Below are 27,903 nucleotides of genomic sequence, written 5' to 3' on the forward strand. Positions count from 1 at the left end.
AAATTTGGAATAAGTGCAAAGGATAAAATGATACCAGTGTTTATTAGGCATTTCTGTAATGCCTTGGCTCTTAAACATATTGGCTTATTTAATGCTCATTACAACTTCATAAGGAAGATATCATCAGTTTCCTCAGTGTACAGATAAGAAAATTGAGATGCTACATTGTTACACAGTTTCTCCAAGTTCGCAGGTTTGGAAATGGCAGAGAGGAGGTTTTAATTCAAAGGTCAGGCTCCAAACTCTTCACCACATTGTCTACTATAATAAATCAGCATTGCTGCTACTTCAATTTCTCTCAAAGAAGGATCTAAGGATCTCCTGCAGCTATACCTACACCAAATCACTTGGGTTGTTTGTTAAAAAATGCAGACTTCTGTGCTCCAGCCTAGATTTACTAAATCAGAATCTCTGTTCAGTGGAGTCTAAGAATCTGTATTTCAAAAACCACCTCTAACTTAGCAATGGAAGTTTGCTGTTATTTTATTACATTCACTGCCAATGTTTTGTCTCACAATGGAATGACTGCATGATACCAGCATTTAAGTAGAGGTGAGCGTGGGAGGATGGGATACACAAGATAACACCAGGGCCCCAAATGTGGATCCCAATCTCAACTCGCAGAAGAGACAGAGTCAGATATCCAGCAATAAGAGAATGTAATAGAAACATCCAGAAGAAACCACATCAGCATTAAAGAGGACCGCTGCCAAGGCTTGCCAACTACACAGTACCCCCTAAATCACTGTGGCTCCTTTTACTTAAAAGGAGGAGAAGAAAGATGAGGGATATCTGTCTCTGTTGCTACCATATTTCTTCCTTATTGAGCACAATCTACAAAAACTCAAAGGTAAAGAAAATAAAAATAACACAACATTATGAAAACATTGTTCAATATTCTTAGCATAAGTGTTGCTATATTTTTAGTACAAATAATTCTGCTAGATACTATGATTCATTTTAATAAAGATTACAAAAGATCGCATGTGTCAATATAGGGGTCTCCATCTCATCATTTATTTCATTATTTCTAAAGGAAAATGTTCCATGAATTTCACATAATGAAAAAAGAAGTTATAGACCATGACCAAATTTGAAATAAGGGACTGTGAATATAGTTATATAAAACCTTGCAAAGTCAAATTTCACTTCTTCAAATAAAACAGTTTTACTAAAGACACTACATGTACTGATTTCTTGTAAGTCATTCAAAATGCTATTACAGTAAACTGATGGAGATTGATTCACCGACATCATAGATCACTGTCAATTGCCCTGCTGCTCAGAAAGCCCCTTATGATAAAACAGCCATTGAGGTTACCGAGGAGGAATATGACACACTATTTGCCAAATGACTGCCACCAAGTACTAATCATCTGCCAAGTGCTCTGTGCATAAATCAACTGACAAAGGCTGATTTAAACAGTGGTGCTCGATACCTCATTGAGAAAATTACAGATTATGAAAGTGTTTGAAAGTATGTTATCTTCTGTTGCTAAATCTGACATTAAGATAAAGCAGATTTGATGAATAGGGAGGCCCTTAAAATTACCCAAAATTATCACAAAGTAAAATAACTTTGATCCCTAAAATATTACACTAATTAATGAAGTATGTAGAAATAAGAAGGTAAGTTTATTATTCTCTGAGCAATGTTAAAATATAAAAGTTAATAAATTAACAAGACATCTTACTTTCATATTTCTTTATTATACTGTAAAGATAATGCCTGTATAGAATTTAAAATGGCCTGTGAGTAAAGAAACCTCCAAGTTAGTCCACTTTTATACACAATTATAGGCAACTCAAGACTAACCAGGATAATGGGAATAAAAAACATATTGTTTAAAAATAAAATAGAAAAAATTTAGAACAATTTAGATAAAAATGGCTCTAATATAAACTATGCATTTGTCATTCTTAAAACAATTCTCTTAAAAGAATTAAATATGTGGACAATATTTTAGGAATATTAAAGATCACATTAAATTTCTTTGTGAGAAAGTACCAAAAGTTTGCTGCTAAAGCTTTTATTTTAAGAGTATTTCTTATCTGAGCTCCCTTTTAAATATATTAGTGAAATGTGACAATAAAGCTTAATGTAAATGATGGCAAAATGATAGGTGAAGGAGAAAGAAATTAACATTGATAAAATGTACTTGGAGACTAAGCCTTTTACATAAACTACCACTCTTATTTATTATAAAAGCTCCTCTGAGAGTATCATTATTATTCTAATTTCACAAATCAAAGATGTTAAATAATTTGTTAAAAATAGCAGTGGAGCAGGTACTAGATGATATGGAGGTGTTCTGGGGCAAAGAAAATTCAACTAGTTCTGTAACTGAGTTAAGCAGAGGCAACCAAGCTGTATTTCTCCTCCATCCCTTATCTTCCAAATTATTTGAGCCTTCCTAATATTATTTTCCATATATGTGATAAAACTAGAAAGCCAAAATTACTTTTAATATTTTCTACCTGATACTTTTATATCAGGTAGCATCAATCTGTTACATTAAAATTAGAGTGTTATTCCAGAAAGCTGGTCAACAGAGTACCTTTGAGCATCACTCTTGTATTGGAGCCACCCTAACCTCGTTTCTCCATAGCTCACAAGGAAATTTAGGAGCAGCATGCTGGCTCAGAGTGCAAGAGAAAATTTTCTAGACACCAGGTCCTGGATAGTGTTCCCATGGGCTAGAAATTCCTAGAGGTGTTTTAAATAGTCAACTTAATCACGCAACTAAAAAATGTTTATAGTGGGGTACGTTCCTGCCCTGAGTGAGGAGTCTCATGTTCACGAAGCTGTGGAAGGATCTGAGTCAGGAATTCACAGGCTGCTGTAGCATAAACCAGAGATGAAGCAAAGTTAGATTTGACAGAAATGAGTTGATGCTAGATACCACTGGCATTTGAAATCATAAACAGGTCATCTTGACCTACAAAACAGTCAAAGAAGGAACAAAACGGGCCAGAGTCTAGTTTTCTGATTGGAGTGAGATTACCAGGAATGAAGAAGCAGGACAGGCTGAAGCACCATGGAGCAAGCACCATGGAGAGCTCCAGGAGAACCAGGCGGCTCCTCTGAGGTCTTAGCTCAGGTCTCCTGGCCAGCTCTACTGCAGATGGAACTCCCAGGTTTAAGGAGGAGGGCTTACCAATTATCTGCCTATATTCAAAGCCCCTTCAGGGCAGTAACAATGTCCTTCATCACCTAGAGAACGTGATTCAACAGGCACATAATAATTGAGGGTCTAATAAATGATGATAACAGCCTGGTGTTAATGCTCTTCCTTAGATTCCCCTGAGACTAGCTAATGTCAGAGTCACCAAGAACTCACTGAATTATTCTAGATGCATTATGCTCAGCATGTTCACATCTTATATAACCTTGCTAACTCTGACATCAGAGATAATTTTTTATATAGCACCATAAAAAAACAGTCTCAAAGCAATTGTAATTATACTTACCTTAGTTTAGACAACAAGTTAAATGGCAATTATTCCAAGTTCAATGTTCTTTTGATAGTCCCTACGTCTGTGCAGAGTGTTTTAGAATAACATAGTCTCATGGCATGGAAGACAATAAAAAATACTCTGCAACTACGTGACTGTTATTCTATATTCTTCTTTTCAGTACTGGGAATTGAGCCCAGGGTCTCATGCACACTAGGCACACACTATCACTGAGATACATTCCAGCCCTCTTTAAAATTTTATATTGAGACAGGGTATCACTAAGTTGCTCAGGCTGGACTTGAACTTGTGATCCTCTGTTCCTCAGTCTTTCTAGTAGCTGGGATCACAGATATTTGCCACTGCCCCTGGCTGCTATTCTGCATTTTAGTTAGGAAAGTTCAGTTAGTGGGTTATTGGTAAACTCCTCTCTAAAAATTAGTAAACCTCAATTTTTTTAATGTTCTAATTTGTATGGAGTAAATACTTCCATCATGGCTGATTCCTAGCTCCCAATATGATGCTACTGGATACAGATGGGAAGAAAAGAGCATTCCAACTCCCCACGAGATTCTGTGAGACAGCCCTAGCACGCCAGGCTGCAATGAGAGTTCTGGTCCATTGATGATGCAGGGGGTAAAGTGTGTCACTTCTGGGATGAGCTAGAAGTGACCGAAATCTCTTCTAATTTATTCAATGTATGCTCCTGTCCTTTTCCCTATTAAAGCAACTGAAGAAGCTGCATGCTTTGAATTATAGTGGAGCCTCCATCAATTTGAGTTCCTGAGTGACTATGTGAAGCAGAACATCCTGTCAACCTTCCATGGCATGGAACAATAATGAGGTCTGAACCTTCCTGTGCTAATCCAGTGGGAATTCCTCCCCTCACTAAACAGGAAATCTACCCTGTTGTAAACTGAATTAAAAATTGGCTGATAGTTTTTATTTCTCTTCCCTAAAGTGTTGTAATGTTTTCTAAAATAGCAAATGTTCCTGAAGGTAAAAATAAAACAACCCCCCCATTTCATGTATATCTACATTACAATAAAAATTAAATGTATAATTTACATATATTTGAGACAATAACTAATTTTACTATTTAACCTATCTATGTGTTGGAAACTGTTACAACACTTTTAACCAATATCTCATGGAAGTCGACAACATGAAGTAGCTATGATTTTCCTCAGACTTAGGGTGGTCAAGTAATATTTCTAAGCCAAAAAGATATTAAGTAATGGATCTTGAACATCAAATAGACATCAAGCCATATTCGAAGCATTTGCTGTCAAATGATATTATTATTTTTTAATTAAAAAACTTGATGGTTTCAATCAATTATTTGAAAACCTATTGAGTCAGGCACTGTGCCAGTCACAAAGATAGAATAATGCTAGCTAGATTTATATATCACCATTTTACTGGACATAGAAGGAAAATATGATCAAAAAATAAATGTATCCAAATTGCAGGATAATTTCTATTAAATATATATATGCACATTCATATATACACATCCATATGTTCATATATACTCAAGGGTATCTATCCCTAAGTGTGCAAATATATTTTAAAATGGAAGACATATTTAGTTAACAGTCTGACATTGGCAGGTCAAAATAACTGGGACATTTTCTTGAGAAAAGCCACTACACAGTATACCACTGACCTAAAATATACCTAACCATTTAAATAGCACATCTGATATAGTCTACATTATTCTCACCAGGTGAGAATAACTGGAGGACAGTGTTAGAACCTTTCTGTGTGGTCCTTTGTAAACTGCAGGTTGATTTAATAATGATTCCTAGACAAGCTGTGCCAATTGAGTCTGATTTCTAAAATATTCTCACCCTGCCAAAAATTCATTAGTATGCTCTGACAACCAACACAAACATCTAAACCAAAATATTTCTACTAGTCTCAGAATCTCAATATAATCACAAGGTTTGGTACACTCCTTTTCTATCTGGGAGATTATCTAAGCACAATTTGTCCTAATTTACTTAATGGAAACATACCCCAGGGAATGTGTTAAACTACATGATCACACTGATAATTCCAGATGAGCAGAAACGTTTCGTATTATCTAAACCCATTATTTAGTATCTTTGCAGGGAGTTTCCCTTAAGGAGCAGAGGACAAAATCTGGCTCAAGGGTTTCTGTGGCTATATTTGAACACTCTATATATAGATAGAGCTGCCTGAGTGGAAAATTCATATTGCTTCTCAGAAATAAGATCCAGGACTTGCAGCTTCTCTACAAATGGAAATTTAGTGGCATAAACAACTTCTCTTCTGTTTTTAATAAAACTTTATATTCTGTTCAGTTACTATTTTGCAGCATGCTTTACCTACATCAAAGGCAAGTGAAAACATTTGAGTTATTTATGTGATTATAGAAATGAGTGGACTCATCGTGTCTGTTTAGTGAAAGTGCCCTCATGTGTCAAGGACTTGCTAGGGAAGCCACAAATGAAAAGCAATGGCCACTTGTAGTATCTTAAATCACAGACCACATCCAGGTGCTCTATGCCAGTACCTAAGCTGTGGGCTAATGAGGTCACTCTCCTGCCTGCTTCCCTAGACACCCTCAGAACCCATGGGCTGATGTTTTATTCATAATGTTTTTCTCAGACACTGGAATTTACTAGTGGCAGACACTACTCTATTGTCAATGATGTAGAGAAAATCTGTACAGAAATAAAAATAAAACATGGGAGCAATTAATTCAAAAGGGACACACCAGAAAAATTGCACTGAATGCTACAGGGGAAAAGAGTATTTTAGAGGAAAAAAAAAATCTAACGGGACTCAATAAAAGTGTTGCCATCTGATCTGAACCTTGGGAGACAGTCACAAGTCAGACTGCAAGGAAGGGCATTCTAGGGAGAAGGAATAGATAGGGGTGGGCAGGGAACATGGGGAAGAAAAAGTAAAAAAATAGAGGATTGGGACCAGGACATAACTGTATTTGGCTGGCGTATAAAGTCATGTGATGGAAGACGACCAGAAAGACTGGCTGAGGCTCAGCGGAGTGGCATTTCAGTATCCTGCAAACATTAAATAATATATAGACTGCTCTCTGTACTTAGGATAAAAACTGTTATTTGAAACATTCAAAAAGTCATTAATAATTCTTCTGACAGAGCAGACATTTTCCAGATAGCAGGGTGCACGGGAGATAGCTCCAAGGATACATTATCTAATCTCACACATTTCTCTTCTCAAGAAAGAGCAAAGGTAAAGCATTTATCATTCATTAGTCATCCCAAAGGGAGGTCCCATGTCAGCAGCAATATTTATGTCAGTACATTCAGCTCACTTTTCTTTGCATCATCCTGATACATTCTTCGGGTCTTTCACATGACAGCAATGTAAGTTTATTTTTAAGTTGCAACATATCCTTTGGTTGGTTGTTGGCAACTATGCATTAGAAATAGTGAAAACAAGAAGTGGAGGTTCTTTGGTGGGGACTATATATAAATGTAAGATGAGATGATAATAGATATTGTGTCTTTTTATTATTCTCTTAATTATAGGAGACTGAGCTTAGAAACTTGTTTGAACAGTTGTCATCACTTCACCATCTTATCATCCCTCTCCTCACTCACAGGCTAATCCCAGTGCCTCTACACTCTAATTATCAATTAAATGTGCTTACTGCCCATTAAGTCAGTCACATGGAACACAGCCAAAGGCAGACACTCAGGAAGTGTTTATTAAATGGATGGCCAAATGAATGGGCATTTTAGGCACAAGGTTAGAGCCATACAACCTCCCTGTTCCAGGCACAGATTTTACTAGAGGAAACACTGCTGGTAGCAATCCACATCACCAGAATACAGGTTCAAATATCTCACAACAAATTACCAGTAACATGGAAGAATGGCATCACTTGCATGTATGTATTTCACAGTCAGTAATGGATAACTTCATGTTGCTATTCAGAGAGCAGGAACAGACTAACTCAGTGAACTGCTAGCTCAGGACAGGACTGGTTTAGGTCATGCTGAAGGAATTTGGGGGATAAAGAGACTCAACACTTATATTCCTTCCTACTGTGGTCACAGAAAATCAGACTCAACACCAGTCATATTTCAGGCAATTAGATCCAAATAATTGCAACATCAAATTTAGCCATATTTATTTAAAATATTATGGCAACATAACTCTTCACCATTGCCAATCACATACCTCCAATAAACACTGGGCACCTACTATGCAAGGAACTGGGTGATTCAAACAGGCATATAGGACCTTTTCTGGTCCATTCGTTAAGAAATTTCAAGATTTGCTTTCACATTGACTTTTCATATATCTTCTCATTCTATATAATCCACCTCCAACAACCCATACTCCATTTTCCCTACAGGGCTTGATTTCTGATAGTAAGTAAATTACTTCCTAGGCCTTGAATGGTGTTCCTATGTAAACAGTTCTTCTTTAAACTGGGGAAATCAACGTAGATATTCTCTTCAAAGACCAAAAACTGACTGGCATGCAAAATCGGCTCCCTGAATTTCTAAGACTTCTCCAGTCACACACTTTTGCAGCAGTTCTATCATCTGAATCACAATCCCAGAAATCCCGTTTCTTGTGTAGGAAAGCTGAGCCAATGAAGGAGGAAATCATGCTCAGGTATCTTCCTTCAGGTTCTCCCAGAAGGATTCTAGAGCAAGTTGTTGACTTGGGACATGCAAAGCCTGCTGATAGGAAGAGGGGCAAAAGAAGAGCCCAGTCAAGGGTGTGCTTTTATGGCTGCTCCCAGGATGAACACCTGGACCTCATTCCTTCTGGGGCCGAAGACTGCTCCTGAGAAGTGTTAATTCCTCAGCAGAACAGCCTTCTCCTGTTCTGGGGAGGAAGGTAAAAAAAAAAGCCTCCCAGATACAGAAATGAAAATGCTGGAGTTGGAAGGAGGCCAGAGCACATTAGGCAGTCTGAGAAATACAGCAAGTCCCTCAGCATCGACCACTGTGGCTCACCAGGAACCTGCAGCCAAGTTAGATTTCTGATTTACTGTAGCCTAAATTTCAAGTGCATGTTCTTTCCATCTTTCCTCTATGTGCCAAAATTGGGTGCTTTACTAAAGTGGTGATAAGACCCTTAAGATAAAATTCCAGTTTTCAATGATCATTGCTGTGTTAAAGAAAACAATGCGTATAGATCCAACCAAACAACAAGGGTTTTTTGAGAGCTTGCACTGTAACAGAAGCTACATGGAGTATTTCACTGTCTCATCTTACCTTAATTTTCAGACCAAATTTAAGAAGTCAAGGACTGCCACCCTTAAAGACAAAGGAGGAAAGCAAGGCACAGAGTTTTGTTCTTGAACAATACAGTTGTTAAGATTGAGATTCACACCCAGGTACCTCCACACCAGAGCCAATGACCTGAACCATCATTCTCTATTGGCTCCATGTCTGATGATTTTGGAGCAAGGGATGACAATAAAATCAACCCACAGGTTTAACAATAGGAAAACTATTCAAAAATTTTAAGCATTATCCTGAGGCATCAATGATGTTCACGGTCATCAACACGTAACATTATCAAATTCATGATCAAGACACTCTGAGGCATGCACTATGTGGACTGGTTTTTATTAGCAGCACTCTCCATGATGGCAAGGGTAGATATAAGTAAACTGTTGTACATACTTTCTACAACAGGCCAACATAAAGTAAAATAATAAACAGCCTTTGTGAAGTAACAGTACCTTTACTGTCCACATCCCAGCCTCTGGCTCCTTCACATTCACCACTTTGGCAGAGTTATGGATATTTAATAGCTCATTCAGGCCAAATCCCTTTTTGATCAGCTTCCCTGAAAAACAAACAAAAAGGTAACAAGCATAATCTTTCTCCCAGTTAAGAATATTAGCTAATTTAACATTACATAAAGCTAAGAGTATGATCCGATTTCAAATAACAGAGACAGTTTTTTACTAATGTGTTGCAAACTAACCCAAAGGGCTCTTCTTTTCTATGTTGTGGCAGGTATTCGTGCCCACAGCTTAAAATATTATTTTATTTTTGTCTAAAATATACTTGGATACTGGGACTGAAGTAATAGGTTCCCATCTGTAATGTTAATTTGATGGCAAAGTAAGAATAACAACTGACAAAAGTAATCACTTCCAAAGCCAGCCTAGATAAACAACAATTAGAACAAGTTATGTGCAGTCACTGGAGACATTGAGATTAAGTACAAGGCAAACTCAGCGAACCAGAATAAATGCCTTTTCAGAGATCAATCAAGGTATTGGTGACATGAAAGCTCTGGGCATATCTTTGCACTATGTTCAAAACTTCAACTAGTTTTCCATGAAGCACAGGAGAAGGCTTTATGTGTCATATAAATAATTAAAAGAAGCAGTATCATAAAGTGGAATGAGACCATCCTGCCAATCTGAGATTTAGCTAATAGTTGGAATTTAAGGAAGAAAAAAAAAAGCAAATACGGAAGCAAGCCATAGTTTAGCTTTTCCCTCCTGGCCTTCCTTACCAACTACTTTTAAATTACATAAACAAATAGGTTGCAAGCACCCTATGTTTGAATTAAAAGTTCTGCAATCATTGTATACCTAATGACTTTTAAAAGTAGAAACAAAATGCAATGGTTTCAGGTACTTTTAAGTATCCATGTCATGAAAAACACATGTCTTTCCTGGGCAGTATGGTTACCATTACAGTGGAATGTGACCCCAAGAGACAAACCCACTAATAAGGCCAAACCTATAGAAGTTTTGAAAAAGAGGTTTTACTTGTTTTATAAATTTCAGTGCTTGCTGATGTGGATGTGGCCTCTAAGGACAATTTCATACGTTGTTTTCTTTTAGGAATTATTTTCTTCTCAGATTCAAACAAAGAAAGCTAGTTAGCTCTTTTCCTTTCAGTTAATATTCATAAAGAGAAAAAGTATGCAACATATGACAAAGGCACTATGTAAATACAACTATTCTGCAGATATCAATAGGTAACAAAAATATTTCTAAATGCAAATGTTAAAAATTTAGATTTTTTTATTATTATATTATTTTTCAACGTAAGAAATGATTTGTCCACTAGCAAAGGATTCAGGAAAATCATGTAATTTTAAAATATAATTGAGGAAGCAATACATTATAACATTCCTCACTGAGAACATAATTTTGATTTTATAGAAGATAGTTGTTAATATCAAATGTCACCACAAAAATGATAGTGAAAAATCAGACAATTGTTTTAGAAATTTTTTAGTGTGATTCATTTTAAAATTACAAAAAATGTTCAATTTTACAGAATAAGTTTCTGTGAAACATGTTATGATAGACTGAAAAATATAATATCAGGTTCAATTTAAATGTTTCTTTTTAATAATTTAACTATGATCAATTTACTGAATTTGATCTGTTTAAACATGGTAAGTTTTAGTTCTTTGAATTTCATGTTAATTCAACCATGCTTAAGACCAAAAAAAATGTTTTGGTTTTTAAAAGCATTTTCTATAGTCACTTCTGAATTTATTGAATATATTCCTGAAGCTGGCTTTAGCGTGACATGAATAACTGTGCAAAAGTATTTTACCCCTAGCCCCATGAGTTTTGTACTTTATTACATCGTGTTGGATTTATCTTACCTAAAGGATTGCGAATCTCAATCATGGGAGAAGGACCACTCAGAGACACAGTGACCTCTTTGAGGCTGGGATCAAAGGGAATTTTCCAAGTATTTACAGCCTGTTCCAAATGATCTGTGGATAAGAGGTGCACTTTGGAGGCCTGCACTGCTTCTTCTACCCACTTTAACACCTATAAGAGAAAAAAGCATGAGTGATTTCAGAAAGCATTTATAGCCCAGACCACCACTATTTCAGGTGCTTTAGTAAGTCACATGACTCAGGCAGGCACTTCAGGTACTAATGTTTTATTTTAGTCACAGTGAAGACAGAACTTGTCCTAACTCTGGTTACTATAGATTCAGAATGAAAAGCTGGTTTAGCCCATGTTCAAATATCAAGTCTTTCCTCCAAACACCAGCAAAGTGCAAAATGCAGAGATACTGCAGTTCTTACTATCTCAAGAGAAATGAATCTACGAAAAGCATAGTAGTGCTGATATTGTGAGGTTCGTTTTTTTTTTTTTTTTTTTTTCCATTCTTTTTTTCTGAATCATTTCTTTCTAGATGCAATTTGAAAAGATACCCTCTTGGTAAGTTACCAGATCCAATTTTGGTATATTAATCATCACATTACAACATATTGTAATGACTTATAGTGTTTTAAAATATTGTAGTATCTATTGAAAAATAATTGCAATATTGAGAAAATAATCATTTCTCTGATAAAATGAATAAGTAACGAGAATAACAGGGCAAGTAACTATTTAAATAGAATAGAAAAATATTTTAGATTACAACCAATTTAGGTAATGCTTTATTGAAAAGTAGTCTTTAATATTAAGAAATTGAGCTTAAAAGAGCTGTGGACAAGGAAAACTTTCACTTCTCAGAGTGTTTTGCAAATTCAAAAAAAAAATTCCATTAGTTAATTGGTGCATGCTGGATAAGTACTGATATACTGATCTTACAACAATTCACTGTAAATCATGGTATAATCTTTAGTCTAACTCATCCATATGTTTCATATGTCCTTCAAGATTTTATGTCATTGTAAATAACTTGTAGTTAGACATAAGACTTTAAATAAGCTAAATGTAAGCTATAATCAAGCTATTAAAAATAAATAAAGATGTCTAATTTCAGCAGGAGTAGTTACAAATTAAGTATCAAATATTTTATTTTCTATAAAAAGATCCTTTTCCTATTTTTTTTCCTCCTACCTCAAGGGCAAGGGAAAGCAGCTAAGACATATTGTCATATAATAACAATATGAGGCAATTATGTTCATCATGAAACAAATGTTTACTGTGTGAAGTTCTCTTCCAGGTACTAGATATTACTGAGTATATTTTAGCTGCTCTTCTTCTCTGTACTAGTATTTACTAAATGTTTTTACTGTTATTATATGTTATTTATTTTCATACATGTTCCTGCCTTTATCAAACATCAAAAATCACTTTATTTCTTCAAGTATCTAAAACTACTAATGTCAGTGAAGTTGGACATGATGATAATAATGATGTTCTTCCTAAATAAGAGAATGCAATACGAATTCTTAAGTCAAAGAATGTATGTTCAAATAATTTATGTAAAATGGCATCACAAGGCTCCCACACAGTGGATATTGAACTACTAGTTGTGTCTCTCCCCAAATAAATTCCTTTCTCTCCTCTAGTGATGTGTACCAGCAATGGCTTCATAGGCAAAAAAAAAAAAATCTAGCAATGAAAGATAGAAAACATTTCTGCAAATGAGTAAAAAAGCAATTTCACACTAGGTAGCAGAGAGGATCCAAGTAAGCACACAGAGACAGAAGGACTACAAATAAGCTGTAAACATGGTGACTCCATCCGGCTGCAGTGACATGCTCAGGCAAAAAGAAAAAGTAAGATGAGGCTGGGCACTTGGAAGGCACCAGAATATGGATGGCCTCAACATCAGGGTATCACATTATAGTTTTTCATAAAGATACCAAGGAAAATTACTGAAGAGTTTTGGGCAGAGGAGTGAGACAGTGATGTATCACAAAGAAAAACCTGCAGTATTACCATAAATGGGTTGAACAGAAAACCAGTATCAACTACAGCTAATGACCCTATAAGTCAAATGATATATTTCCTTAACATTTCTCCTTATAAAGCACCTGGATTTTACGTATGAAATAAAGCATGTATCACTCCAATTGTCTAAAGCAGCAGATGACATTATTTGAAAATGAGTTTTTAGTGGAGGTCTGGTGCTTGAAAAGAGGGTATGGATCATTCCGCTCATTGAATCTGTTCATATGGTAACAGAAACAGGATTGACCACATAGAGAACACATACCTTATTAATCAGAGTATTGATATTTTTATGTCAACATAGAACGTGGCTGTAAGGGTCTACCCAACTCAAGAAAATTCAAAGGACTGACTCAGGGTCTAGGAAAGCAACTGACAAATTTAACTAATAAAAAAAAATTACCTGGAGTATAATAGATAATTCATAGACTAAAAGGAGTAAATGACAGAGATATTGGACAAATGGACAGAACATTTATCTTAAGGGCAAGACATATAACATGGTCGTAAATGATTCTCAATTGAAGAAGTGGAAAATGGATTACATAACAAGTCACACTAAGAACTACATAGCATCTCAAGTTTAATAATGAAATGCAATATCTTCAAGTAGAAATGGAAGCGAGGTCAGTTTTTATATACATCCTCCTGTAAATTGACAACATATCTATGAGTGGTTCCTCAAATATATCTTTCCTTCAAATACAACGTAGAGAAGTTTCGGTTACCGGGAGTCCATCTGCTCTCTGTTAGCCACACATGAAAACATCCAAGCCTGCAGCACTGTCAGAAAAATGGAAGCCTTCCTAATTTAGTTGTGTATTCATAAGGAAAGTGTGTTCAAATGCTACAGAATGTAAAGCAAGCAGTATTAACTTTTAAAACTGCTTCCAATTCATCAGCATTTATGAGGCCTTCACAAAGACATTATCATGTATCATAATATTACTTGTTGAGAAAGACATAATGCAGACTTCTGTCAGGAGTCTCAAATCACTTTTTTATCTACTCAGAAGAAAAATCAAATCGAAAACAGATGCAACTCATTTATTAGAAAATACAGATTCTACTAACAAATGAGTAAAAGAACAGACTATTCTGCAAGCTATAGAATACATCATAAGGGAGGGTTCAGGTTCTCTGATCAAGGAAAAATCTCTAATTCTCTAACTCTGGGAAATGGTCTCATGAGATTGCAAATGGATCTTCTCTTATAAAAAGACAAAAGGAATAAAACCAGACTAATCTCAAGTCTTTAGATTGTGCATTTTTATCAACACAAAAAAGTTTTTAAATCCACTAGGGAACTGCTTACAGTACACTGAAAGTTTTTATGTAGAAATGTCTCTCAAGTGATTTGTAGCAGTTTATGTGTACAAAGAGCCTTTGAGACCATCTAATCCAGCTCCTTAATTTGATAGATGATGAAATTGATATCTGAAGTAGGTTCCTGTATTTTTTAAAAGCCTGACCAGACTGGTTCTGGCTCAATAGTTACATTACTTATATAGGTCCCTTGTGTTACTATAGATGATCTTACAGTTTAATGATTTTTAGATCTATGTAATAATCAATACTTAAAAATAAGTTCATAAATCTAATCAACTCTGTAATGAGATGCAACTAGGTTTGAAAGCACAAAACTGGAAATACATTATTCTGCAAGAGGAGACAGAGTGGTGTTACATAGGAAGGAAGTGAAGTGAATTTTTGTATACATCTTCAAGAATAGAACCAGAAAAACAGTTTTTGCTTGAAGGGTCTTAATGTAATGAGTTATATCCACATGAATTTCCCCATGACATTTTTTTTTTTTTTTGGTAGCAAAGGGTAAGGTGGTGATATAATTTGCAATTATGTGTTTATTTGTGTTGTTGTTATTATTGTTCTTGTTTATTATCTTCCTTACTGAACTGTGGATTCTATGAAGGTGGAGACCGTGGCTGATTTATTCACAATGTATGGGACATGGCAGATGCCTAATTACAGCTCTGTGTTTGTGACAAAGTCCTTGCTCAGCACTGAATTTTCAGCACTGAAATGGAACAGGATTCAAACTCACATGTGTGCTCTTAAATACGAGCACTAGGCTGAATTTAATTTTCATTTCTTTATTTGATTGGTTAGTCTGGGATTTAAAAATGCCGAGGTGAAATCTCTGGAATTAAGCCAGTTTTATTTTAATGCAAAATTTATATGCTTCTCGTGTAATTCTTACAGAATTTTTTCCAGCACAGTGATGGTGGAACATTGGTTAGGTATAAATGGTCCCATCTAAATAGAGGAGACTACCCTAGGAAAACATGGTGTAATAGCCCTAATACCAGTAGGAGCTTTACAGTGCTTACATGGGAGTTAAAGAGAAATAGCTAATCTAATCATGAGGCTTTGCATGCCATATGTTTTTATCACTATTTTGGCAATAAATTCAAGAATTGAACAATGTAAAAACATTAACGCCTTTAAATCTACATTGTTTTTGATGTGAAAAAGACCTGCTATGTTTTCCAGATGATCCTTTTGTGGTAAAGCCTATATGATAGCACTGGCAGGCTTTCCTCACTTCTGACCTGGCTGAGATACACCTGTGGACACTGAGGACAGACTGAGTTCAAGTTCATTCCTACCCCTCAGTATAGCCCAGAGCCCATAATACAGGACTGGCTTAGAAGTCACTAAGCATCAGTTGATGGTCCAAGTAGAAGCATGAAGGAGGCACTCAGACACATGGATATGGAGTTCAGGTGAGAGGATGAAGTCAGATACAATGGAATTTATGGAATTTAGGGGAAACGGGGAGGGGGGATCATCCTGTGCAAATAAACTTAGGTATTAATACATAATGGCTCAGAATAGAGCCTTGGAGCAAGTCTCCCCTTGTTCTGACTCCAGGCAGCTGTCAGGTGATGACCTGCAGGCCCTTTACATAAGCATGCAGACAGCCAACACACTACTTGTGTCAACACAGGTGTTCTAGACTTGTGGCAGGTAGGTTTCTCACTATAGATGAATGAGTTGGTGTTCTGATTTTACACAACACTGCTGTGTTTGGTTAATTTCGGTATATTCCTAAAAATAGATCGATTTACTATGCTGACAAATCCAATGTTATCATTTGCAGATCTTAGCAAATTCATTAAAGAAATGTTACCAACTGAGGTCTCTCAAGAGGATCTTCTCCAAATGACATCCATTTGTATTACTCTTTGAATACTGGAGGGGTTTTGTTTTTGTTTTTGTTTTTTGGAAAATTCTATAGTGAGCCTTGCCAAGAGCAGCAAGTGCTCATGAACTAAACAAGTGTGGTTAGTCATTCATTCTACAGCTCATAAAGGTTCATGGTGAAGCTATGCAAAAGCAAAATAAGAAATAAATTATGGGTCCTAAGTACTTCTGGATAATAAGGCTTTTCTGTTAGAACTAAAATTTTACCTAGTTCATATACAGCATATGGGTTGAAGGGAGTTGGGAAACAAGAAGGCATTAAAAAAATTGTGGTGATGGTTATAAACTCTGATCATACTAGGAACTGGAGGGCATACTTTAAAGGGGTGAATTTTATGACACATGAATTATACCTTAATAAAGATTTTGTAAAAAAAAAAAAAAGAAAGAAAGAAAGAAAATTGGGGCTCACTGGAGACTCTAGACATGACTGATGAAAGGAGTGATCCTCAACTTCAACTCAGCGAGCACCTAAAACATGTACAAAACTACCACACCTTCTACATGATGAAAGTTTCTGATGCACAACAGCTGAAAAAATAAAATCAGACTTCAGACATTTTTTAAAGGGTGAAATCATTCCTAATAGCTATTTTAAAGTGTCAAAGTATATTTCATTAATTTATCTTCAGCAAATTCTTGTGTGTCACAACTTCAGTGTGTTACAAAGAGGAAATTTAGCTTGCCAGAAAATATGCCTTATTTAAAATAATGAAGGTACAAAAGATGGATTATTTTTTTATCACTCAATCATTCCTGTCTCACATTAAATTCTGTTTCATTTGCTTGACTTTGTTTCAAAGTTGTTTTATTCTTTCTTTTTCTAACAAATATCTACCTGTGTTAGAGTAGACAGATTTCAGGGATTTCCATTGTCCCATTCAATTCTTCCTAGATTAAAAGAAATTTGTAAAAATACATAACATTCTCACACACATACACACACACACACACACACACACACACACACACAGAGTCAGGCATGTGTTACATACATATAGATTTGTTATCTTTCTGTACTGTGACCAAAATGCCTGACAAACAACTTGGAGGAAGAAACTTTTATTTCAACCCACAGTTTCTGAGGTTTCAGTCAATGGTTGGCTGATTCCATTGCTTTGGGCCTCAGTTGAGGCAGAAGATCTGGTGGAAGCTGTGGTGGAGGAAAGCTGCTCAGCTCATGACAGCCAGGAGCCAGAAAGAGATGGAGAGAGGAAGGGGCCAGGACAAGATACAGTCCAGCTACCCAAAGCAACCTACTTCCTCCAACTGTACCCCACCTGTCTACACTTCTCGCTTTCTCCCTGTTGCCCATTCAAACTATTAATCCATCAAATGGATTAATCCACTGATGAGGTTAGAGACCTCATGATGTAAACACTTTCCAAAAGCCCCACTCTGGACACCACTGCACTGGAGACCAAGTCTTCAACATGTGCTTTGGGGGGAGGGGACATTCCAGATTTAAGCCATGAAAATACATATGTATCTACATGTATAAACCAGTTAGGATCTCACTCCTGGCTACCCTAAAAGCAAAAATATGTCCAAACTATACTCTGGCTCTATATCAGTAACAAAATCAAGTCCTAATTAGGGAGGTACCTGAGTATTACTTAAGTTACTAGGTCCTTACCCTGGCTCTCTCTCTACTCATACCTTTTTTACCTGTCTTTCCATGCCCATATGGACACATTTAATATGGCATATAGGTACAGGAAATACCATATAATTGAAATCAACTGGTAACTGGGGATCCTCACTCTTAGGGCACTTCAAACACTTCCCTTGAAGACCACTGTGCCCATGCCTCCCTGTTGATCTCCATTCACTCTGGTTGACATTCAGTCAAGTTACAGGCAACTCTCACTGAACCCTGGGCCCTTCAGTGACTAATAGGAGGCTTTTGTATCTCTCTGCTCTGATTATCTGTGGACTTTGAAGTTTCTAAAGATCTCATCATAATCTCCAGATATCCAAATTGAGATGCTGCCTAAAAACTAATAACACCTTCAAAACCAAGAGATTTTCTGTGTTCAGATGGCACACAGAACTTCAAGAAAATTTGCTATGTAAAGGACTTAGAGGATTTTTAAATGTCCAGTCATTTCAGTAGTTCCATGAGCAATCAGTGACAATAACAATGTGTGCTTCAGGGAGTGAAGAAGAGGAGCCATCAAAGTGGACTAAAATTATTGGCAAATACTTTATAGAGGTGGTAAAAATGCAACAGTATACAACTTTTAAACTCTGGCACTGTACACACACACACACACACACACTAAAAAAAATCTCACTAAGTCTTTCCAGATCTAAAATTAAAAAGACCCTTCAGTTTATATAACAACTTGGATTTTTCTGGTAATAATAGTAATAATATAGGTGACTATTTAGCAGTTGCCAAACATACTTAATAAATTACAGCAAAACTTTATTAGCTCCCACAACTAAATTAATCATTTCAGAGAGCGCCATTGGAAATGAACTTCAGTAACCTTCATGGGAAAAGGGAAAAGTAAAAACAAGAATCCAAATTGGGATGTAAATGAAAGCCATGGATTAAATCAGAGAAAAAGTCAGATTCATCAGCATACCAAAAGGTAAACTAGTCGTTAGAGAGAGAGAGAGAGAGAGAGAGAGAGAAGGTTCCTACAATGTCACTGGACTTAAGGGAATCTGTGTCAGAAGGGAAGTCAGAGCTGAAAAAGACAGTGGTCTTAATCAGATTCTAAATACTTAACTTTTGCAATATTGCTTAATCTTTGTGAACACATTTTAAGTAACCATCTCTGAGTTCTAGAAAGAGTCCAAGCAAAAGATGGACCGTGGGGCTTAAGATCCCTTACCTTCAGAGTAAACTGGTTACCATTCCCCATTCTTTCGATGACAATTACAACTTCCTCACCCACTTAAAATGCCAATAAAATGGCAGCCATCACTGTCAGATTGTATGAGCTCCTCAAAGGCGGGTTAATAGTACCTATGTCTGGATAGGATGGAATTGGTTAAATGGGAATGGGTTATATACAAGAATGAGACTTCATCTCTTAAAAGCCAAACAATTTAGGAGAAAGACTCCATGCTACAGAACACTGCCAGAGGGCAGGAATACATATTCTATTTTAAGGGTTTATTGTCTAGTGAGAAAGAAAGAAATAAATAACAAGATTCTAATAGATGCCACAACAAACATACATATCCATTGGTTATACTACCACAGAAGATAGTTAACTCTGGATAGCTTATCTGGAAAGATAACCATGCAGAATAGAAACTGAGGATGAAGGATAAGCAGGAGTCAAATAGGTAAGCAGAAGAACTACCTTTGGGACAGAAGGAGTAACAAGTTCAAAGGCACTGGGGATACAATATGGCAAATCCGAAAGACACTCTTGTGTGTCACAGTTGGCAAGCTTGTGAAGTGGTAGAGGATGAGGGTGGGAAGAAGTTGGAGGGCCACAGAAGTTCTGGCATGGAATGCCAGCACAAGACCTTCATCTGAAGATCTGTAGAAGTCACTAAAGGAGCCTGGAAACAGGAGTTGCCACCAAGTTTCTGTTTTAAAGTATCCTACTAACAGAATATGGAGGATGGATTTTTGGAGGGTCAGGATAAAATTAAAAGCAGAGGGATTAACAATGTGGTATTGAACACAGATTAGGCAAACAATAATGAAATAATGAAGAACCAAAGATGTCGGAAGTAAAGAAGAGATACCTTGTATGTAGGTAGCCATTTGAGATATGAAAAAGTCTAGAATGACTCAGGTTTCTAGCTTGAGAAATCAAATCAATTGTGATACCATTTGATTATGACTAGAAATTCCAGAGGTAAGTCAGTTCAGGAGGTGTCATCTTGAAAGTTGAATACTTCAGCAGTTAAAAGGGAAAGGGGAAATTAAAACGACATGAATGCATACTCAAAATGCATTACAATGACAAAATATTATACTAATCATAAGTGACAATACCTGTTAAAAATAATGAGAAAAACTCTAAGTGATATCCACAAATTCAAATTGTAGAGAAGCTCAATAGTTTTGGATTCTTATACAGCACAGTTTTGCAGAACTCTTCTGTTTGTCACTGTATATCGGAACCATTAGGAAAATCCCAGTTTCTCTGTAAACTAAGATTCATTTTGGCAAAATTTTGAAGGATAAATTTCCAGGATCTGTCTGTTTCTGCACCTCATAAAAATTAAATGTTATTTTATATTAAATATTTTATTTAAAAATTTTGTGTTTAAATGTATCAGGACAGTAAAGTATGTTATACAAAAAAAATTGGAAAACAGAGAATCATAAGAAAATAAATCACACCCGCTACTGTATATATAATATATGTGTTCCATAAATTAGTTTGGTTTTACTGTGTGTGTTTTGGGGTACATGTATTGTTTATGGGTGTGCTTATACACAGACTTATATGACACATAGTTATATACTTTTCTTCTTTCAACATATATTAATTAGTACTATGTACTCACCCATCTCAGAGACATTAGGCTGACAAAAGGGATTAGACAGAGTTCATGTCCTGAAGCATATTAAATGAGTTTATAACAATGTGCTTAAGGTTGGAGTTAGAGAACAAACTAAAGGCAATAATTTATATGTTATGAACTAATCAGAGCATACCCTACCAAGGAAAAAGTCAAATCCTCATGCCAGATGATATTCTTTAGCCAATGACAATGTAAGAAAGATCTTTCAGGTGCTCATTCTGTACGAGACTCTTAACATGCAATTCATCATTGACTGGCTAAGCTCAGCATTTTAAGTTTCCAGACCACAAAGAAATAGAGCATTCCAAGAGACCTATTGCACTGATCTCTTGGTGTCTAAAGGCATTGTTCTGTAAATGGATCATTGTGATAGAAGGGAGTAAACCTTTCTTATTTCTCAGTCATAATTAATTTTTATTACAATTAACCACACAGCCAGTACAACCCTCTGAAATTAAATTCCCTGAAGTCAGTATCTTTGCTTTTAGAGCAATTAAAAAATATAGCTTCAGGATTCAATAAGAAACCAAATGTCTTGGCCTAAACATGGGTATGAAAGAGTATTGGCAGGAAAAAAAAATGACCACAATGTTTCCCTCAGCAATCATAGGATAGAGAAATGAAATTATAGACTGATTATCTAATACTTCAAACACACAAAATATCTTAGAACTTGTGAAAAATAAAAAAGAACTGTTCATTCATGAGAGATTTAATACAGATTTCAAACCAGGGCTTGGACGTGCAACACATATTCACCATAGATAGTTGTAGCATAAGTGGGACTCAAATGTTTGATTTCTAACTTAGTAAAGTATGCTGGTATTAATTTTAAAATGTAAAAATAATACATGATATTAAGTCCAAAGCAGTTATCAACAAAATGTTCATTAAGTTATCCCAACTCCAGGAATTTGCATACCCAATTCTCTGACTCAAAGGTTAGCAGAGCCAAATAGGTAACTGAAGATTAAAGGAAATGGTCAGGGGAGTGCCACAAAACTCAAGTGACTACAATGAACATCAACAGAAGATAGCACCAGAAACAGCCCAAACCACAATATCAGGAAAACACTCAAAATGAGTAATGGTAATGCTTTAGTCATTATTTTCATGTAAATCCTGTAGCTCAATCTAAAGTGCTTATCTTCCATACCTGTCACCAAAATTGTTGCTGTATTTTTATCGACACAGAAATAAATTCAGTTAATGAGGATGTGGGAGGAAAGGTTCACTCAGATATTTCTGGTGAGACTGCAAGTTGGTGCAACCACTCTAGAAAGCAGTATGGAGATTTCTCAGAAGACTTGGAATGGAACCACCATTTGACCCAATTATTCCTCTCCTTTTTATACCCCCAAAACTTAATAACTCCAGTACTACAGTACCACAGTCACATACATGTTTATATCAGCTCAATTCACAATACTTAAGCTGGAGAAGCAACCTATGTTCAACAGATGAATGCATAAAGAAAATGTGGTATATTACACAAGAAAATATTACTCAGTCTTAAAGAAGAATGAAATTATGGCACTTGCAGGTAAATGGATAAAACTGGAGACTATCATGCTAAGTGAAACAAAGCAATCCCCAAAAACCAAAGGCTAATGTTCTGATATGTGAATACTAACACACAATAAAGAGGGAGGGAGGGAAGAATAAAAGTTAACTGGATTAGACAAAGATGAATGAAGAGAAGGAAGGGGATGGGAATAGAAAAGAAAGTAGAATGAATCAGACACAACTTTCCAATATTCATATATGAATATACAACCAGTGTAACTCCACATCATGCACAAACACAAGAATGGGATCCTAATTAGAATAAGTTACACTCCATGTATGTTTAGTATGTCAAAATATACTATCCTATATACCTAAAAAGAACAGATAAAAATAAATAAAAAGCTATGATGTTGCCAAAGTGTTATTAAAGACATTTTTATTTAGAGGTATGTGTAAACATTTCATCTCATTTTATGAGTCCTGCATCAATTCAGTGAATTGTTTTTTAATGAAAATTTATACAATATAAAATGTACAGAATGATAAATTTTAAAAAAAATCAATTAAGCAATTTTTTAAAAAACTCATTAAGTTAAATTAGAAATAATAATGCACCAGGACGATTTAAATGAAACAGAAAACACCAAATGTTGGCATAAATGTGATATACCAGAATTTTTAATTTTTTTATTTTTTTAGTTATAAATGGACACTACACCTTTATTTTATTTATTTATATTTATGTGATGCTGAGCATCAAACCCAGTGCCTCACATGTGCTAGGCAAGCGCTCTGCCACTGAGCTACAACCCCATTCCCTAGCCAGCATACTTATAACTGTTGGTGGGAGCACAAATTGAAATAGCTTTGGAAAACAGGTGGCATCAGGTAGAGTGAACAAATTACACCTCATTTTCCAGCATTCCCACTCCTATGTACATAACCAAGAGAAACCGGCACACATCCACAAAAATGTTCAGAGTAGCAATATTTGCATCAGATCAAAATTTGAAATCACCCAAATATACATCAAGAGCGGAATGGAGAAATATTCACAAGATAAATACTACACACCAACAAGAACGAGCAATCTACAAGTACATGCAATGATGTGGGTGAAACTCACAAACAATATTGAACAAAAGAAACTAGACACTCAAGTGCATGGGCTGCATGATTTCATTTACACAAAAGACAAAAAAATCCTCGTCACCAGAAGGTGGCCTGAAGATTTCTGAGGTCTTGATGCATGTTTCTCCGTCTGAGTGCCGGTGACCCAGGGCGAATTAGGTTTGTAAGTGTTCTAAGCTGCATGCATATGTGTACTTTGCTATATGTATATGATACCTCAAGGAAATTTTTGAACTAAAAGAAAAAACATAATTCATAAAAGTACTTACCTAAGCAATCACAGTCAGTCTCTTTCTTAAATTTAATCCAACTATAAATATATTCAAGAAGTTCAGAGATATATTTAGCATAGGGTATTCAAAAAGAGTAAGATGAAAAAAATTTTCCGTGGTAGTAAAATCCACAACACTGGGCCAGCACACCAGACACGCAGGAAGTCATTAGAAATAATAAATTATATATGTGATTTTGACATATGTCATTATTTTATGTGTCAATTAGAAAGGAAACACTTCGAATTTATCTATGATGCGCTAATGATTGTAAAATAAAACAAAATTAATATCTATTAAGTGATATTAACAAAAGGTATTACTTGGAATGGATGAGAAAATATTCCATAATATATATCAAGTACTGCAGATGCATAGGATGGGCTCTACATGGGGGTCTTGGAAGGATTTATATATTAGGTGGTAGGAAGGATGGTCCATGAAGGCTGGAAGGAAGAAGTTAAAAGCTGAAAGATGAGTTTATCCACGGTTGAGGACATTTTAGAAGCAGAAGTGCAGAGGCAGTAATGTACCCAACACTGTGGAGGCTGATAGTAGATAGTCCAATTAGTGGGGAACCCAGTATTAGGAAATACTTGGAGGTATATTTGGATGGCAAGGGAAGGCCAGATTTTGGAAGGGCTGGAATTCCAACAAATGCAATTTGGACTGCATTCAATTGGCAGTACGGGTCCGTTTTTAGCACAGAGGCAAAGCATGATGAAAGTGATATTTGAGGAAGTTTATCTTGCTGGATGGGAAAGTAGTAGAGAAAGAATTATTGCAGAAATACAGGTGTGATGTGATGAAGACCTGGGCTAGAGGGCTGACATCCAAAGGGTACATTACATATATTTTCCACAATAGTTCATGATGTATTCCATATACAGAATTAAGTTTGATGTAATCAGCACAATTTCCTAAAAAGAAACTGCAGTTTTTTACTTAAGATTGGAAATTGAATAAATATATTTTGTGCAAGCAAGAGATGAATAAATATATCCAACTTTATCAAAGGAATTCACTCTAGCTTTATCTTCAAGTTTCTTAAGATATAAAGTTCACACATAACTAAAAAGCTTCTCTAGAGTATTTATTTATTGAAGTATGCATATTGAATGTGACCTTTACTTAGATCCTGCATGAGTCATTGAGAATGCACATAATTGGATTTGTTTCTCTCTTGCATGTTCTCTCTCTTGCTTTCTCAGAGTTTTAAACACTTAATCTTTATACAAATATTAAGGATTTAAATGTTTGGTAAAACGCATTGCCCAATGAAGTGGAGCAAAATCTGTGTTGTCTTGGTCCTTGAATTATGAAAAAGATGATTATCTAGCTTTAGGCAAAATCTCAGGGACACAATAAGCATTTAGGCATTACTTAAATTTCAAAAGATAAAATTTCCAATTGGTGAATCCTTATAGAATGACTAGGAAGCTCTTAAAAGACTGTATTAATAAATTTGGTATCACATGCACAGCATGAAATCATTTCTCTGAGCATAATATCATGAAAAGATGTGCTACTGGCACAAGAAAAGACAACTGCAACCTATACTTCTATGGAAATTTTATGGATTGTAGGGTAGGAGACTGGCTATTGTCTCTAGTCAGAGTAGACAAAATTAAAGGGGATAATGCATCTGGCATTGAGAAATAGAATTAACTACACATTGGAAATCTTCTAATCCTTGTAGTTACAGACATACACTTGTGTTTATAAGTCTTAGCAACAGAGCAATCAGCACTAAGCCTATGCCTTAAGAGGTGTAATTTAGAAAACTGAATATAGGAACATGGTCCTTTACTATAATGACATGTAGTGCAATCATGTTAGTGGTTTAGGGATAAGTAAAGAAAGAGATACTTTGGGAAACTCATCACAACTTAAAAGTAGTAAGGTAATTTTAACATAGCTAACAATAAAATACCTATTTCGTACATATGATAATTTCAGAGAAATGGGATCATATACAGTTCTTTGCTTTAATTATGTTTGTAATTCTCAACAGACACAATAGTAAATGTTTTTAGTAATTTTCCAAAACTATAATCATGCTTTTTATATCTATTGGTTTTATAAGAGCAAACTATTTATTCTTATTCTTTCTTGTAAGCTTTTGGAGATACTTATTATCATTTCGAATATTATCTGCATACATATGAGGTAACAAATACATGTGCATTTTTAATAATAAACACTTTTCTAATATAATTCTTAGTTACTTTAATAACTTTTTCTTCTTTCAAATTTCTCAAATTTTCCCCCAATTCTTGTGAGAAACAAGAACATTTACCAGACAAAACACAATAGAGAGGCTTATCCAGAATTGCCATTTTTCTATTGATTATTACAGACCATTTCTAAGGAAATATTAGGATGACATTATTACTTCTTAATCATTAATGTTCAACCTTATAACATTTTAAGATTATCTGTTATTTATAACTAGCCTGTTTTACCACTTTAAACATAATAATTTGTATTTGTCTTGAAAGTCATTAAAATTCATTACTTTAAAATAACCAATGTCGGGGCTGGGGTTGTGGCTCAGTGGTAGAGTGCTTGCCTCTCACGTGAGAGACCCTGGGTTTGATCCTCAGCATCACATAAAAATAAACAAAATAAAAATATTGTGGCCATGTATAACTAAAAAAAATATTTTAAAAAAATAAAAATAAAATAACCAATGTCATTCTCAAAGACATTTTTTGCTGAATGACCAATTCATGCTCTTGCCTCTACGTGTCTCCACTGGGTTCTCTACAGTATATTCTCTGCAAAATGCTATTTTCCAAGATACATAACAGTGCTTGATTTGTTGACTTAGTAAATCAATTTTGTTTCATGAGGATACACTAAGTAAGGAATTATCCCCTTAAAAATAATTCCAACCACTAAACAAATGATAGAAACAACTATTTTTAGACATAATTCAATAGGCCGCACGGATAGGTTATCCTTGAGAGATGACAAACAAATGAGACAGACCCCAAATTTCAAGCTGGAGGTAATTTCCACTGGAGAAATCTTATTGAGCTGATGAGACAGATCTGAGTTGGAAGAGACTGAAGAAGCTAGAATTTTAAGGACAAAATTACAGAGAGGATGGAGCTTTGAAGACAAAAATATCTAGATATCTGTATGGGCAGCCTCTTGAGTTATTGTCTGAAGAACAATTTGTACATGTAAAAGGTAAACCTCATGCAGTCAAGAGAGGAATATTCTTCATAAAGGAAAAGTTTCCAGGGATAACTCAATGTTCCTAGAAATCATACAGAAATAACACAGTAAGTACATGACTTCTTTTCAGTCACAATAGACAGGTCTTTTCAAATTCTTGGCAAAATTAGTAGAGAGCATAGAAGGGCCACATCTTATATGTAGGACTAAATTAATCCCAGGAGAAAGTCATCTTTAACCACTCCACAAGAGCTTAAAAACAAAGCTCAACCAGAGGAGGATCAACAAAATTCATGAGTAATTCAATATAAAGTCTAATAATCTTTAGATGAATACAACAAAATCCAATATTAAACAGTAAGTATAACATTAACAATGTCTACCCCCAATCACTAGACATACAAATAAGCAGGAAAACATGACTTATAACTAATCAATTGAAATGAGCCAACAAATGATAAAAATAACAGACAGCAATTAATATCAATGTTCAATATTAGGAAAATGTAAATTAAAAACACAAGAGGATAAAAATAAAACTATTAGAATTTGCTGGACACAGTGATGCATGCCTGTAATCCCAGCAGCTCAGGAGGCTGAGGCAGGAGGGTAACAAGTTCAAAGCCAGCCTCAGCAAAAGTGAGGCACTAAGCAACTCAGTGAGACCCTGTCTCTAAATAAAATACAAAATAGGGCTGAGGATGTGGCTCAGTGGTCAAGTGCTCCTGAGTTGAGTCTGTGGTAACCTCCAAAAATTTTTTAAAAATTAAAAAGTGGCTAAAATTTAAATGGTTGACAATCCTCACTGTTAGCAAGAATGTATATCAACTGGAACTCAAAAACATGTCAAATGGCAAAAATCACTTTGAAAAATAACTTGGTACTTTCTTATAAAATTAAACATACTTTCACATGACCCCTGATTTTTACTCTTAACTACACACTCAATAAAAA

At 35.4% G+C, this 27,903-nt stretch overlaps 1 protein-coding gene across 1 annotated transcript in view; it reads right to left on the bottom strand.

The window, feature by feature from the left end:
• Hmcn1 (hemicentin 1) overlaps window positions 1–27,903 on the bottom strand; it is a 397,169-nt gene that overhangs the window by 233,355 nt on the left and 135,911 nt on the right. The window contains exons 5-6 of the mRNA XM_076872754.2: window positions 11,080–11,251; window positions 9,179–9,285 (exon numbers count right to left, since the gene is read on the bottom strand). Coding sequence (XP_076728869.1) covers window positions 9,179–9,285; window positions 11,080–11,251 — 279 coding nt within the window. The remainder of the gene's footprint in view (window positions 1–9,178; window positions 9,286–11,079; window positions 11,252–27,903) is intronic.

This window comes from Callospermophilus lateralis, chromosome 13, assembly GCF_048772815.1.
Source record: "Callospermophilus lateralis isolate mCalLat2 chromosome 13, mCalLat2.hap1, whole genome shotgun sequence".
NCBI lineage: Eukaryota > Metazoa > Chordata > Mammalia > Rodentia > Sciuridae > Callospermophilus > Callospermophilus lateralis.